General features: G+C 66.2%; 1 protein-coding gene across 1 annotated transcript; it reads left to right on the forward strand.

Moving 5' to 3' along the window:
- The first annotated feature begins 2,233 nt into the window (after positions 1–2,233).
- LOC137459374 (CUGBP Elav-like family member 3) lies at positions 2,234–13,722 on the forward strand. The gene is given in 13 exon segments (XM_068170368.1): positions 2,234–2,311; positions 4,393–4,442; positions 5,138–5,266; positions 5,534–5,613; positions 6,625–6,765; positions 7,221–7,359; positions 7,912–8,021; positions 8,023–8,071; positions 8,158–8,223; positions 8,595–8,693; positions 9,051–9,194; positions 11,488–11,620; positions 11,761–13,722. Coding segments are annotated over 11 exon segments (1,134 nt in total). The 5' UTR covers positions 2,234–2,311; position 4,393; the 3' UTR covers positions 11,616–11,620; positions 11,761–13,722.
- Positions 13,723–14,365: the final 643 nt, after the last annotated feature.

Consider the following 14,365-nt stretch of genomic DNA (forward strand, 5'->3'; position numbering starts at 1 on the left):
GGAGAAACGGCAGCCCCGGGGCTCGGCCGTGGGCCGAGGGACAGGCACAGACCCACCCCCGTGTTGGGAATGGCACAGGGAACGGTTCCCATACACCCCCCCCCACCCCGGTACCGGCACCGGGAACCGGAATCGGGAATGGGTAGCTGGCAATGGGGAAAACAACAACCCCGGGGCTCAGCCATGGTCCGGGGAATAGGCACCAGCCCCCCCCCCAATGCCCCCTCCCTTTGGGAATGGTACAGGGAATGGTTCTCATCCTCCCCCCCCGTTGCCGGGAGCTGTTCCCATTCCCCCGGTACCGGCGCCGTTTATGGGCGATGGGCGGTGAGAGAAGCCACAGCCCCGGGGCTCAGCGATGAGGCAGGGAATAGGCAGCCCCCGCTACTGGGAACGGTACAGGGCATCCTTCCCACCCCCACCCCCCCGGTACCGGGAACGGTTTGCATTCCTTCGGTACCGGGAATCGGGAATGGGCAATTGGAGAAATAACAGCGCCGGGGCTCGGTAGTGGCCCAGGGGCTAGTGGCGACCCCCCCCCCCCCCCAACACACCTTACTGCCGGGAATGGTACAGGGAATGATCCCAACCCCCCCGCCCCCGGCACCGGGAATGGCACAGGCGCCAGGAACCGGCAACGGCAACCGGGAGTGGGCAACGGGGAGAAACGACAGCCCCGGGGCTCAGCGGTGGGCCGGGGAATAGACCCCCCCCAACAGCATCCCGCTGCCGGGAATGCTGCCGGAATGGCTGCCCCGGGACCGGGAATGGCACCGGGATGGATACTGTTAGCGGGAATGGTGTTGGGAATGGCTCCCCCGGTACCGGGAATGGCACCGGAATGACCCCAGCGGCACCAGGAGTGGCACCAGGGGTAGCCCCCGGGGCTGGGAATAGCCCCCTGGGAATGGGAATGGCACTGGCGACAGCCCCCGGGGCCAGGAGCGGCACCGGGAATGACAGCTGGTGGCTGGAATGGCCCCGGGAATGGCAACAGAAATGGCTCCCTGGTACCGGGAATGGCACCGGAATGCCCCCCCCCCCGTACCGGGAATGCCCCCGGGAATGGTGCCTCGCAATGGGAATGGCACCGGGCAGAGTAGTGGGAAAGGCGCTGGAATAGCCCCCGGTAACGGGAACGGCGCTGGGAACAGCCCCCGGGACCAGGAATAGTCCCTGGTAGTGGGAATGGCACCGAGAACGGTACCGGGAATGGCAACAGGAGCTGCTCCCGGTACCGGGAATGGCACTGGAGTGTGTCCGCTCCCCCCCACCCCCACCCCCCCGCCGTAAGCCGTAACGGGAATGGCCTCGGGTAGTGAGAACAGCTCCCGGGAGAAAGAATGGCACCGGGAATGGCACCGGGAATAGCACCCGGAATGGCACCGGGAATGGCACCGGGAATGGCGCCGGGAATGGCGGCGGGAATGGCGGCGGGAATGGCTCCCCGGTACCGGGAACAGCTCCCGGGAGAAAGAATGCACCGGGAATGGGAATGGCCCCGGGAAGAACACCGGGAACAGCCCCGTACAAAACCCCCCAGACACCCCCCGAGACACCCCCCCAGAGAGCTCCATGTGCCCCCCCCGGACCCCTCTGTATCGCAGCCCCACTGCAGGAGTTGTGTGGCCAGGGGTGCGGGGGGGGGAAGGCTGGGGGCGGTGTGGGGGTGCTGGGGGGGTGCCGTGGGTTGATTTGGGGGTGCTGGGGGGGTGCGGGGAGTGCTGGGGGGGTGCCGTGGGGTGTTTTGGGGGTGATGCCCAGCCGTGGGGGGGGTCCTCAGCGGCTGTGCCCACGCAGGGGGCAGTGTGTGGGGGAGGTGTTTGCAGCACTGGGTGGGAGCTGGGGATGTGACACCCTGGGGGGGTGGATTTGGGACCCCGAAATGCTTGACACCCCCCCCCCCAAATTACCTGACACTTATAGCCCCCCCACATCAGCTATGCCCTGGGCCAGGCCCGAGGCTGGGGGGCTGGGCGCCAGCACAGTCAAACTGGGGGGGCCCCGGGGTGTACTGGGTGCGTAGAATCCCCCGGGGTGAAGAGGGGGGGACACGAGGTGGGGGGGCACCGACCCCCCTTCACACCCCCCCCCCCCCCCATCCCTCCGTGCCTGGATCTGGCGGGTTGGGGGCCACAGCCTGTGGGGGGGGTGGTCTGGGGGTGTAGGGTTCTGGGGGGTGTTCCCTACATTCCCCCCCCCTCCAAATGCCATTTTGCCCCCCCCCAGGATGTGCTTTCCTGACCTACTGTGCCCGGGAGTCGGCCCTGAAGGCTCAGAGTGCCCTGCACGAGCAGAAAACCCTCCCGGGGGGTGAGTGGGGGGCACAGGGACCATCCCCCAAGGACACCTCCCCATTTAGGACCCCCCCCCGACCCCCCCAGACTGAGATTTTCCCCTCCCCGCCCCACCAGAATCCCCCACGCTGGGATTCCCCCCCCCTGCCCCCAGGCCGTCCCCAAGGCTTGGTTGGATCCAGGACGACACATTTTGGGGGGGCTGGGTTTCATCGGGGGGGGCACCCCCTTAATATTCTGCCCGGGGGGGTTATCACCACGGGCGCTAACTGGGGGGGCGGGGGGGGGGCACTAAGGAAGCGTTGCCAGCATCGGGCAGCAACCAAAGCCCAGGCTGGGGGGGGGGGGATATAGAAAATAAGGGGGGGGGGGGCGGAGTCTGAGTGCCCCCCCCCTTCAACTGGGGTGCTCAGGGGGGTCCCAGAAGCCAAATTTCCGCCCCCCCCCCCATCCTTGGGTTTTGTGGGATTGGGGGGGTGGGGTGGTGAAGCCTCGTGGGTTTGGGTTGGGGGGGTTGCAGGGTTGGGGGGGTAGGTTGGGGGTGGGGAGTGTTGCTGCTCCCCCCCCGCCCCGGGGCTGAGCGTGTCCGGCCCCCCCCCGTGCAGGGGGGGATTTGGCTTCGCCAGGATAATCCTGGGATTTGGGGACCGTAAATCCCGGGGGGGGATTTGCTGGGGGGGGGCAAGCACGGGAGGCGGGGGGGGGATTATGGGCGGCACCACCCCCACATCTGCCCCCCCGTCCCTCCCCCGTCCCTCCCGAGGGATCGCCTGGGATGGGGATGGGGTAAAGCAAGGGGGGAGAACAGTCGAGGGTATGGGGGGTGATGCAGGGGGGGTCCAGGGGTAATTTGGGGGGGGGAGGCTTGGGTGTTTTGTGTGACAACCCCCCCCACCCCCGTTGTGCCACTCCTCCCCCCCAGGCGGCGGCCGGGCTGATCCCAGGCCCGGGGGGGGGATTAGGGGGGGATTAGTGACCCCGGGGGGGGCATTTGCAGCACCATCTGGGGCTGGTGGTTGGGGAGCGGGGGGGCGGGGGGGGACACCTTCGCTTTCGCCGGGGGAAAGGAAGGGCCTGAGGTCACCTGGGGCTGAGCCCCCCCCGTTAAAATGACACCCCCCCCATTCTGACGCCCCCTCCCCGTCCCGGCGAGGTGGGGGAAGGGCTGGACCGTGGCAGACCGGGGGGGGGGGAACGCCCTCTTTCCCCCCCCTCCCCCATGCCTCTCTGCCCCCCGCCCCCAACCTTGGCCCAGCCTCACCCCAAGGGGAAGTGCTAAGGAAGGGTGTCGGGGGGGGGTTCTCTCTTTCCCTCCTTCCCCCCCCCGATTTCCATCACCCCAAGGAGGGAAAGCTGGGGGGGGGAAGGGCCTGGATCACTTCAGACCGGGGGGGGGGGGGGGGGGCAGAGGTGTCCTCTCTTTCCTCTTTCCTCTTTCCAAATCACCGCCCCCCCCCGATTTTCACGCCCCCTCCTCCCCCCCGCCCCCCCCATTGCCCCCTTCCCCCCCTTGGAATGAACGGGGGGGGGGCACGGGGGGGGAGGGGTGGATCAGACCTAGCAGGGGTGGGAGGGAGGGAGGGGGGTGGGGGGGGTCCCTCTTTTTTTACTGCCCCTCCCCAAAATCATCGCCGCCCCCCCCCATTTCCATCCACCCCTTTGAGCCCCCCCCCCCCCCATCCCCGTCATTGTTTATCGCGATCGCTGGTGACGTCAGCAGCGTTGCCTAGCAACGGGGCCGGTAAATTGGGGCTGAAGAGGCGTTGCCATGGAGCATCCTCTGCCGTTGCCATGGTTACGGGGGGCATCTGCGCCCTTCCCAGCCCCCCCCAGTGCTCTCTGGGGGTTCCTGGGATGGGGGGGGGGAGGCAGGGCTGGGTCCACCGCCCCCCCCTTCCCCCCCCATCTTAATTAATGCTGGTGGGGGGGGTGCAGGGCTCATTAAGAGCATCCTCGGGGGTCCCCTCCGGGCTGCGGCGCTGCGGTTGCCATGGGGACCGGGAGCATCTTTGGCGAGGGGGGAAGGCTGGGAGGGAGGGGGCTGTGTCCCCATGACCCCCTCCCTCCCTCCCTCCTTTTTGTCACCTCCCCCCCAGATGAACCGACCCATCCAGGTGAAGCCAGCGGACAGTGAGAGCCGAGGAGGTAGCAGCACCCAAAACTGTCCCCAGCCTGTCCCCCAGGGCCACCCCATGGCTGTCCCCACCCTCCCCCTTGCCCCCCCAAGGGTAGGGTGTCCCCAAGTCTGTCTCCATGTCCCCTCCCCTTGGCCCTATATTACAGGGGGGCAGGGGGTGTCCCAGCCCATCGTGATCTCCATATCCCACTCTGGGGGGTCCCAGCCCATCACAGTGTCCCCATGTCCCCCCACCCCGGTTCCCACTCACCCTGGTGCCCCCATGTCCCACTCTGGGCGATCTCAATCCATCAGTGTCCCCATGTCCCCATCCTGGTGGCTTCCTGGTGGCCTGGACACCATGTGGTCCCCATCCCTGGCTCCCAGCCCATCAGGGTCCCCATATCAGGAGGTCCCAACCCATCACAGTGTCCCCATGTCCCCACCCCTGGGTTTCCCACTCACCATGGTGCCTCCATGTCCTAGTGTGGGAGATCCCAACCCATCAGTGTCCCCATGTCCCCATCCTGGTGGCTTCCAGCCCATCCTGCTGTCCCTGTCTCTGTGTCCCAGCTCATCACACTGTCCCTGTCTCCCCATCCTGGTGGCTTCCAGCCCCTCATGGTGTCCCCACCCCACGCCGGCGCCCCTGGGTGGGGGCTTGGCCCCCAGCTGAGGTGTGTGGGGGTGTCCCCAGCGCAGTGTCCCCCTCTGTGCCCCCCAGAGGACCGCAAGCTCTTCGTGGGGATGCTGAGCAAGCAGCAGGCGGACGAGGACGTGCGCAAGATGTTTGAGCCCTTCGGGACCATCGATGAGTGCACCGTGCTGAGGGGGCCTGATGGCACCAGCAAAGGTTGGAGGGACACCAAGGGGTGGCCCAGAAGGGTCCCTGAGGGTCTCAGGGCAGGGTTCTGTGGGGCAGGAATGGGAATTGAGCGCCGGGGTGGTACCGAGAGAGGCTGCGGTGGGGCTGGAGAAGGTTCAAGGAGAACCACCATGGGCTGGGGAGGTGCTGCAGGGGTCAAGGAGGGGGTCAGGATGTTGTGGATGGGGAAGGTTGGGGTCGAGGTCCCCATGGGAGGGTCCCCTCCCATCCCCACCCTGACCCTGCTGTCCCCAGGCTGTGCCTTCGTCAAGTTCCAGAGCCACGCCGAGGCCCAGGCTGCCATCGCCGCCCTGCACGGGAGCCGCACGCTGCCGGTGAGCGCCGCGAGCGCCAGCACCCTCCTCACCGCCAGCCCCATCTTCCTCCTCACCATCACCAGCATCTACCCCACACCCTCCCACTACCCCCATGAGCACCTCCTCCATCATCATCTTCATTACCACCCCACAGCCCAACCATCATCTCCACCACCATCCCCATCCCAACCATCCCCATCCCAACCATCCTCATCCCCATCTCAACCATCCCCATCCCAACCATCCCCATCCCAACCCTCCCCATCCCAACCATCCTCATCCCCATCTCAACCATCCCCATCCCAACCATCCCCATCCCAACCATCCCCATCCCAACCCTCCCCATCCCCATCCCAACCATCCCCATCCCAACCATCCCCATCCCAACCATCCCCATCCCCATCCCAACCATCCCCATCCCAACCATCCTCATCCCAACCATCCCCATCCCCATCCCAACCATCCCCATCCCAACCATCCTCATCCCAACCATCCCCATCCCCATCCCAACCATCCCCATCCCAACCATCCCCATCCCAACCATCCTCATCCCCATCCCACCATCCCCATCCCAACCCTCCCCATCCAAACCATCCCCATCCCCATCCCAACCCTCCCCATCCCCATCCCAACCATCTCCATCCCAACCATCCCCATCCCCATCCCAACCATCCTCATCCCCATCCCAACCATCCTCATCCCCATCCCAACCATCCCCATCCCCATCCCCATCCCAACCATCCCCATCCCCATCCCAACCATCCTCATCCCCATCTCAACCATCCCCATCCCAACCATCCCCATCCCCATCCCACCATCCCCATCCCCATCCCAACCATCCCCATCCCCATCCCCCCCCTCCCCATCCCCATCCCCACCATCCCCATCCCAACCATCCCCATCCCCATCCCCATCCCCCCCTCCCCATCCCCATCCCCATCCCCATCCCCCCCCCCCCTCCCTCCCACCATCTCCACCCCTGCCCCGCCCCTCGCTCCCAGCCCATCTCCCTGTGCCGCTGCCCTGCAGGGAGCCTCCTCCAGCCTGGTGGTGAAGTTTGCCGACACGGAGAAGGAGCGAGGGCTGCGCCGCATGCAGCAGGTCGCCAGCCAGCTGGGCATGTTCAGCCCCATCCTGCAGTTCGGGGCCTACAGCGCCTACACCCAGGCGGTACGGGGGGCACGGGGGGCACCGGGGGCACCGTCAGGGGCCTGGCGGGGAGGGGTGAACCTCCCCTGGGGCAGCAGGAGGTTGGGAACCAGCTTGGCTTAGATGACAGGGGGGTGGGCACCAGCTTGGATGGTGGGCACTGGCAGATGACAGACCCCAGGAGATGTGGTCCAGGATGGGGATCTTGGGGTGCCAGGTGGTGGGAGGGTGCTGCACCCCCAGAGTCCCACTTGGTGCTGGGCAAAGGGAGAGGATGGAGCACCCCTGGCGCAGCACAGGGTCAGTGGGTGCAGGGTGGGATGCTCGGGGTGGCACTGGGAGGTGATGGGCACTGGGCTGCCAGTCCTGGGTCGATGGTGGCTCTCCGTGGCCCTGGGGCACCACGCAGGGGGTGGGAGCTGCCCTGGGAGGGGATGCTGGTGCCCGGTGCCCGGTGCCAGCCGCTGTCCCCACAGCTGATGCAGCAGCAGGCGGCCCTGGTGGCTGCCCACTCGGCCTACCTCAGCCCCATGGCCACCATGGCCGTCCAGATGCAGCACATGGGCACCGTCAACCCCAACGGCCTCATTGCCACCCCCCTGCCCCCCTCCTCAGGTAGGTGGCACCTGGCATGGGGACAATGAGGATGGGCACGGGAGGCTACCTGGGACTGGAGGACAGCAGGGATGGAGATGTGGTGGCACCGGGGATGGTGGCACCAGAGACAGGGTCACCCAGGGATGGGGATCTGCTGGCACCAGGGATAGTGGCATCATGGATGGGGACACCCAGGGGTGGGGTGACATCCTGGGTGGGGATATGGTGGCACCACAGATGGTGGCACCAGGGAGAGGAATATGCTGGTCCCAGGGCCGGGGATGTGGTGGTCCAAGGGGTGGTGGCATCAAGCATGCAGGGGTGGTGACACCAGGGGTGGTGACACCAGGGATGGTGGCACCACAGCTGGGGCAGTGCCATGGGGTGATGGTGGCTGAAGCCACAGAGCTGGCACCACCATTTCAACCCCCTGCAGCTGGTGCCAGGGCAGGGTGGCAGCACCTCGGGCGGGGGCTGTGACGCTGCTGGGTGGTGACAGGTCTGGAGGGCACACCCAGGGCTGGTGCCATCTGCTGAGGAGGTGCCACCACCTCGGGTTGTCTTCCTCAGGAACCAGCACTCCACCGGCCATGGCTGCCACCCCTGTGCCCACCATGGCTGCCCCCCTGAGCGTCAACGGCTACAGCCCGGTGCCAGCGCAGGCCGCGGGCCCCCCCGCCCCCCGACACCGTCTACACCGGGGGAGTCCCGCCGGTGCCCCCCTTCCCAGGTGCCCCCCCCGAATGCCACCTCCTTGATGCCCCTTGTGTCCCCCTTAATGCCCCTGGCACGCTTTAACCTCACCTCTGCCCCCAGCCCAGAGCCCTGCTGCCCCTGCGGACCCCCTGCAGCAAGCCTACGCCGGCATGCAGCACTACACAGGTGGGCACCGGGGGGAGGCACCGGGGGACATTGCTTGGTACTTGTGGGTACTAGGAGGGCACTGGTGGGCACTGGGAGTCACTAAAGAGAAGCTGGGGGAATTGTGTGGCACTGGGAGGGCAGCTGGTTGGCACTGCATGACACTGGTGGGTGCTGGGGGGACGCCGGATTGGCATTGGAGGGTGCTGGTGCATAGTGGCTGAGCAGCACTGGGTGCTGGGAGGGCAACCACTGGGCACTGCCTGTGGGTATGGGGAGGCGCTAGAGGGGCACTGAAGGGCACTGGTGGGTACTGGGCAGGCACTGGGTGAGGTGGGGGGGGTACCTGTGCCCACCCTGGTGCCAGGCTGACCCCATGGCCTCCTCCCCAGCCGCCTACCCGGCAGCCTACGGGCTGGTGAGCCCAGCCTTTGCCCCCCCGGGGCCTCTGCTCGCCCCCCCGCCCCCTCCACAGCAGCAGCAGCGTGAAGGTGAGACCCCCCCCCCCGGGGACTCCCCCTTCACCACCCCCCGGAATCCCCCCACCCCGGGACACCCCCTACCAAGAAGTCGTCTCCCCCCCTCCCCAGGACCCACTGCTCCCTTGGCTAAGGGACCCCCCCCCTGCCCCTCAGACAGCCCCACACGACCCTGGGGACACTCCTGGGACTTGCCCCCACCCAGGGACATCCTCCCACCTCGAGGAACCCCCCACCCTGAAACGTCCCCACCCAGGGGATCCCCCCCAGCACCTCCCCCCCCCCCCCATGCCCACAGACCCCCCTGCCCCCCCAGCCCTTGGTGCCGCCGCCCCGGCCGTGGCCGCGCTGACGCCGCTCCCTCCGCAGGCCCCGAGGGCTGTAACATCTTCATCTACCACCTGCCCCAGGAGTTCGCCGACACCGAGATCCTGCAGATGTTCCTCCCCTTCGGCAACGTCATCTCCGCCAAGGTCTTCGTGGACAGAGCCACGAACCAGAGCAAGTGCTTCGGTAGGGCCGGCTCGGGCAGCCCGGGCACGCCTGGGCACGCCTGGGCACAGCTGGGCACGCCTGGGCACACCTGGGCACACCTGGGCATGCCTGGGCACACCTGGGCACACCTGGGCACAGCTGGGCACGCCTGGGCACACCTGGGCACACCTGGGCATGCCTCAGGCACGCCTGGGCACGCCTGGGCACAGCTGGGCACAGCTGGGCACGCCTGGGCACACCTGGGCACAGCTGGGCACGCCTCAGGCACACCTGGGCACACCTGGGCACACCTGGGCACAGCTGGGCACGCCTGGGCACGCCTGGGCACGCCTCAGGCATGCCTGGGCACACCTGGGCACGCCTGGGCACGCCTGGGCACAGCTGGGCACACCTGGGCACACCTGGGCATGCCTGGGCACACCTGGGCACGCCTCAGGCACACCTGGGCACGCCTGGGCACACCTGGGCACGCCTGGGCATGCCTGGGCACGCCTGGGCACGCCTGGGCACGCCTGGGCACAGCTGGGCACGCCTGGGCATGCCTGGGCACACCTGGGCACGCCTGGGCAGCGGCCATGCTGGGGGCAGGGGGTGAGGAACGTGGCCATCCTGGGGACATCCTGGCTGGGGACACCGCGGGCAGGGCATGAGGCCAGCAGGGGCTCGATGGCTTCAGGAGAGCTCTTTGACCTCCCCAAAGCAGTTAAAGGCTGAAGCAGCCCCAAGGGGCCAGGGAGGAGCACAGGAGGGGTCAGCAGTGGCCGCAGGGGACAGAGGGCAGCAGTGCAGGACTCCTCCTGCAGCCCAAGAGGAGCCTCCTCCCCAGCCCCTTGGGCTCAGTGCTCTCTGCCCCCCAAGCCCTCTGCATGAGGCCAAAGCTGTGCAGGCAAAAGCACCCAGGGGCAGCTCAGGGCCCCAGCCCCAGCCCCTCCCTGGGGCTCTGAGCCAGGAGCTGCCAGGGCAGAAGGACAGAAAAGTTCTGCCCTTCCGAGGAGGGAAATGCAAAATGCTGCAGCCTGGGTTGGAAGTTTGAATTCTATTTACAGCTAGACACAGAAGGCCTTCAGGTGAGAGGAATCCACCTGGGCCTGCTGTGCCCAAACCTCCCAGAGCCTTCCAGAAACCTCCCCCTGCCTCAGCAGGTCCAAGGGCAGCCACACTGCTCCCCCCCCGCGCCCAGCCCAGGCCGGGGGAAGCCTCTGCCCTGCACTGCAGACACCAACCTGCAGGTCCCAGATGGAGCAGAGAGCTTGGGCTGTGGCCTTCTTAAATAGAGAGGGAGGGAAATGGGACAGGAGAAGAGCTGACAGCGTCCTGGGACAGCTGCTCGGCCTCCTGGGGCTCCTGAGCCTCTGAGGAACTCCTCACTGTGGCTGCACCAATTGACTCCTGGCTCCCCTGCACCTGCAACCCTCCCCCGGGGCAGATCAGAGCTCCCAGGAGGAGAGGGGAGAGAAGAGCAAGAGCTGGGCCTGCAGCCTGCTCATGGAGAGCAGAGTTATGGGATGGAAGAACACTTCCCAGTCCATCCCTGGACCTTCCTGGTCCTCCTCAGCTCTGTGGTTCTTAAAGGCATCCAGCCTCAAACCTTAACAGTACAGGCTGAGGGCACCATAGTGAGGGGTTGGAGACCCTGTGGGTAAAGGTTGAGGACACCATGGGTGGAAGCTGAGGTCAACATCATCATGGCCAGGAGATCTTGACCAGAAAGATCTTGGCCAGGGAAACTGTTGGTTAGAAGGTGAGGACACCTCATGGTCAAGCTGTGGTAGTCAAGGCCATCCTGACCATGGGGACATCCTGGCCAGTGACACCGTGGCTGGGGACAACATGGCCAGAGAAAGAGTACCCCATGGTCAAGGCCACTGTGGCCAGGGCATGGGGACATCGTGGACAGCAACAGCACAGCTGGGGACACCCTGATCGGGGACAGCATGGGCAGGGCATGGGGACACTGTCCAAGTCCTGGGGACATCCTGGCCAGGGACACCACAGTTAAGGCACAGGGATGTCATGGCGAGGGACTCCGTGACCAAGGACACCATGGCCAGAGACATCCCAAAAGAGGACATCGTGGACAGGTCACCTCAACCAGGGACACAGTGATCAGGAGCTGGGGACACCACAGGCAGGGCACCAAGAGTCAGGGGATGGGGAGCTCACGAGCAGGAGCACCGCAGCCAGGGCAAGAAGCCACCCAAGCCAAGTGCTGCGTGGCCGCCCTGCTCCACGGCAGCTCCCCCCTGGGGTCGAGGCCATCCCTGCCCCACTGCTGCCCCCATGGCCCTGAGGTCCCCTGGTGTCCCTCCAGGCTTCGTGAGCTTTGACAACCCGGCCAGCGCCCAGGCTGCCATCCAGGCCATGAACGGCTTCCAGATCGGGATGAAGAGGCTCAAGGTGCAGCTCAAGAGGCCCAAAGATGCCAACCGGCCCTACTGAGCCAGGTGAGACCCCCACGGGCCCCCACTTCTCCCCCCCTGCTCCCCCCAAGTGTTTCTCCACTTTCCTCCCATTTCCTCTCATTTCTCTCCCCTTTTTCCCCCTTTTCCCCCCAACTTATCCTCATTTCTCTCCTCCTGCCCAGGTCCAGAGGCTCTGGAGCAGCACCCATGGGTGCCCCTCACCCTGAAGAGCAACCCCCCCCCCCCAGCACTGCCCACAGAAGGGGGCTTGCTCTTGCTGGGGATGGGGGACACAGCCCCCCACATGCTCAGGAAGGATGGACACCCCCCCACCCCCCCCCAGCCCCAGGACTGATCTGGACCCCTCCCAGTCCATCCCAGTCCACACAGGGCTGGGTGGACACTGGGTGCCAGCAACACCCCCACCCCCCCAGCATGCGGGTCCAATCTGCCCTGGGGGGGTGGCACAATTACCCTCCCCCTCCAATCCCCCCAAAACTCCCCACAGGACCTGGACCCTGCCCCGCCCCCCCCCTCCCCCTGGAGCTTTTTTCTCACCAAACAGGACCAAAACCAGCTCCAAGCGGGGGGGGACACGCCGGGGCAGGACACGCTGGGGGGGGCGGGGCCCACACCTGTGGTTTGGGGCGGTCCCCATCCCCGCCCCCTCCCCTCCCCCCAATCCCCCCGGGTGGCCGCACCAGGGCGCAGCGGGACCCCTCCCACACTCACACTGCCACCCCGCTTCGCCCCCCCCGCCCTGCCCAGTGTCCCCCCACCCTCACCCACCGATACTGGCACCGGCACCGAGACCCCTCCCCCAACAGAGGAGCGGCTGGGACTGGGATGCTCCAGCACCGGGATGCTCCGGGACTGCGATGATCCAACCCTGGGAGGCTCCCACACGGGGATGCTCCAGCACTGGGAGGAGCTGGAACTGGGACGCTCCGGGACTGGGACGCCCCGGGACTGCTCCAGCAGGGGGATGCCCTGGCACCAGGACTGCTCCAGCAGGGGGATGCCCTGGCACCGGGATGCCCTGGCACCGGAATTTTCTGGCTACAGAATGCTTTGGCATTGGGATACTCTGGCACTGGGATCTTCTGGTTCCAGGATGATCCAGCACGGGCAGGCATCAATACTGGGATGCTCCAACACCAGGCTGCCCTGGCACTGGGATGCTCCAACACCAGGCTGCTCTGGCACTGGGATGCTCCAACACCACCAGGCTGCTCTGGCACTGGGATGTCCCAGGACTGGGATGCTCTGGCACCAGGACGCTCTGGCACTGAGATGTGCCAGTACCAGGATGCTCCAACACTGGGATCTTCTGGCTCCAGGATGCCCCAATGCTGGGATGCCCTGGCACTGGGATGCCCTGGCCATGGTGATGCTGGGTGCCAGGTGGACACAGAGTGGCCAAACCCAGGATCCAGCGGGCACCAACCAGCCAAACCTGGGAGATGGGCACAGCTGGCACCAGGAGCTGCCAGGATGGACACAGGGATGGAGATGGGAAGAGACCCACAGCTGCCAAACCTGGGGTGTGCCAGGCACCCACCAGCCAAAATGGTGCCCAGGCCGCTGCCATCCAGCCCCTCAGCCACCCCCAAACTGGGACTGCCCCCCCCCAGGGACCATGCCCCCCAGCACCCTGTAAATGGGGACTGTGCCCCTCAGCACCCCTTGGGACCCCCCCAGACAGGGCCAGTCCCCTCTCCTCCTCCAGCACCCCCCTGACTGGGCCCAGTGCCTCCCCCCGGTGCCCTCCCCCTGCCCCACGTTTACACCACCGCTCCCCGCTGTAAATAAAGGAGGTTGGGGGGCTGGGGGGGGTGGGGGGTGTCCCTCTTTCTTTTCTCCCCCTTTGGTGGGGGGGGGAGGGGGGAGTTTGGTACCTGCTGAGTTGATTTAAGGGGGTGGGATGGGGTGGGGGGCACAGGGCCGCTGGCGGGGGGGGGGCAGAGGCAGCCCCCCCGAGGCGCCGCTGCTTTATTTATTTGCTATTTATTGCAGTTCTTTTGGGGCAGTTTGGGGCTTTTTGGGGCTTTTTTGGGGCTTTCCTTTGGTTTTGGGATTTTTGTTGTTTTCTTTTTTTTTCTCTCTCTCAATAAAAGGTGAAAAAAAAAAAACCAGGCCCCAAACCAAGCCAAAGGGCAGCAGGGCCAGGGGGGGCCAGGGGGGGGCCAGGGGACGCCATGGGGACACCATGGGGAGGGGCAGCACAGCCAGGGACCCTGCTGTGGGCAAGGGCACCATGGACAGAGGGTTAGGACACCATGGCCAAGGCCACCATGGGCAGGGGGATGTCAGCCTGGGCAGGGGACACCACAGGCAGAGGGTCAAGGCCACTGTGGGGGACACCCCAGCTGGGGACACCATGGGCAAGGCTATCGTGGCCAGGGGAGGAGGACATCCTGGCCAGTGACACCATGGTCAACACCACCATGAGCAGGGCATGGGGACACCTCAGGCAGTGACACCATGGGTCAGGAACACCATGGCCAGGGGATGGAGAAGCCTCCAGGGCGACCTCAGAGCAACCTTCCAGGATCTGAAGGTGGTTCCAGGAGAGCTGGGCAGGGACTTGGGACAAAGCCTGGAGTGACAGGACAAGGGCTGATGGCTCCTGCCTGGGAGCAGCTGGACTGAGATGAGAGATGAGGAGAAGACTCTTCTCCAGGAGGGGGAGGAGGCTCTGGAACAGGTCTGGAGACACCCTGGAAGCTCCAAGCCAGGTTGGATGGGACCTGGAGCAGGCTGGAGCTGTCCCTTCCAGGTGGAACT

Source organism: Melanerpes formicivorus, unplaced genomic scaffold (genome assembly GCF_026170545.1).
Source record: "Melanerpes formicivorus ecotype bairdi unplaced genomic scaffold, bMelFor1.0.p_v2 SCAF_353, whole genome shotgun sequence".
Lineage (NCBI taxonomy): Eukaryota > Metazoa > Chordata > Aves > Piciformes > Picidae > Melanerpes > Melanerpes formicivorus.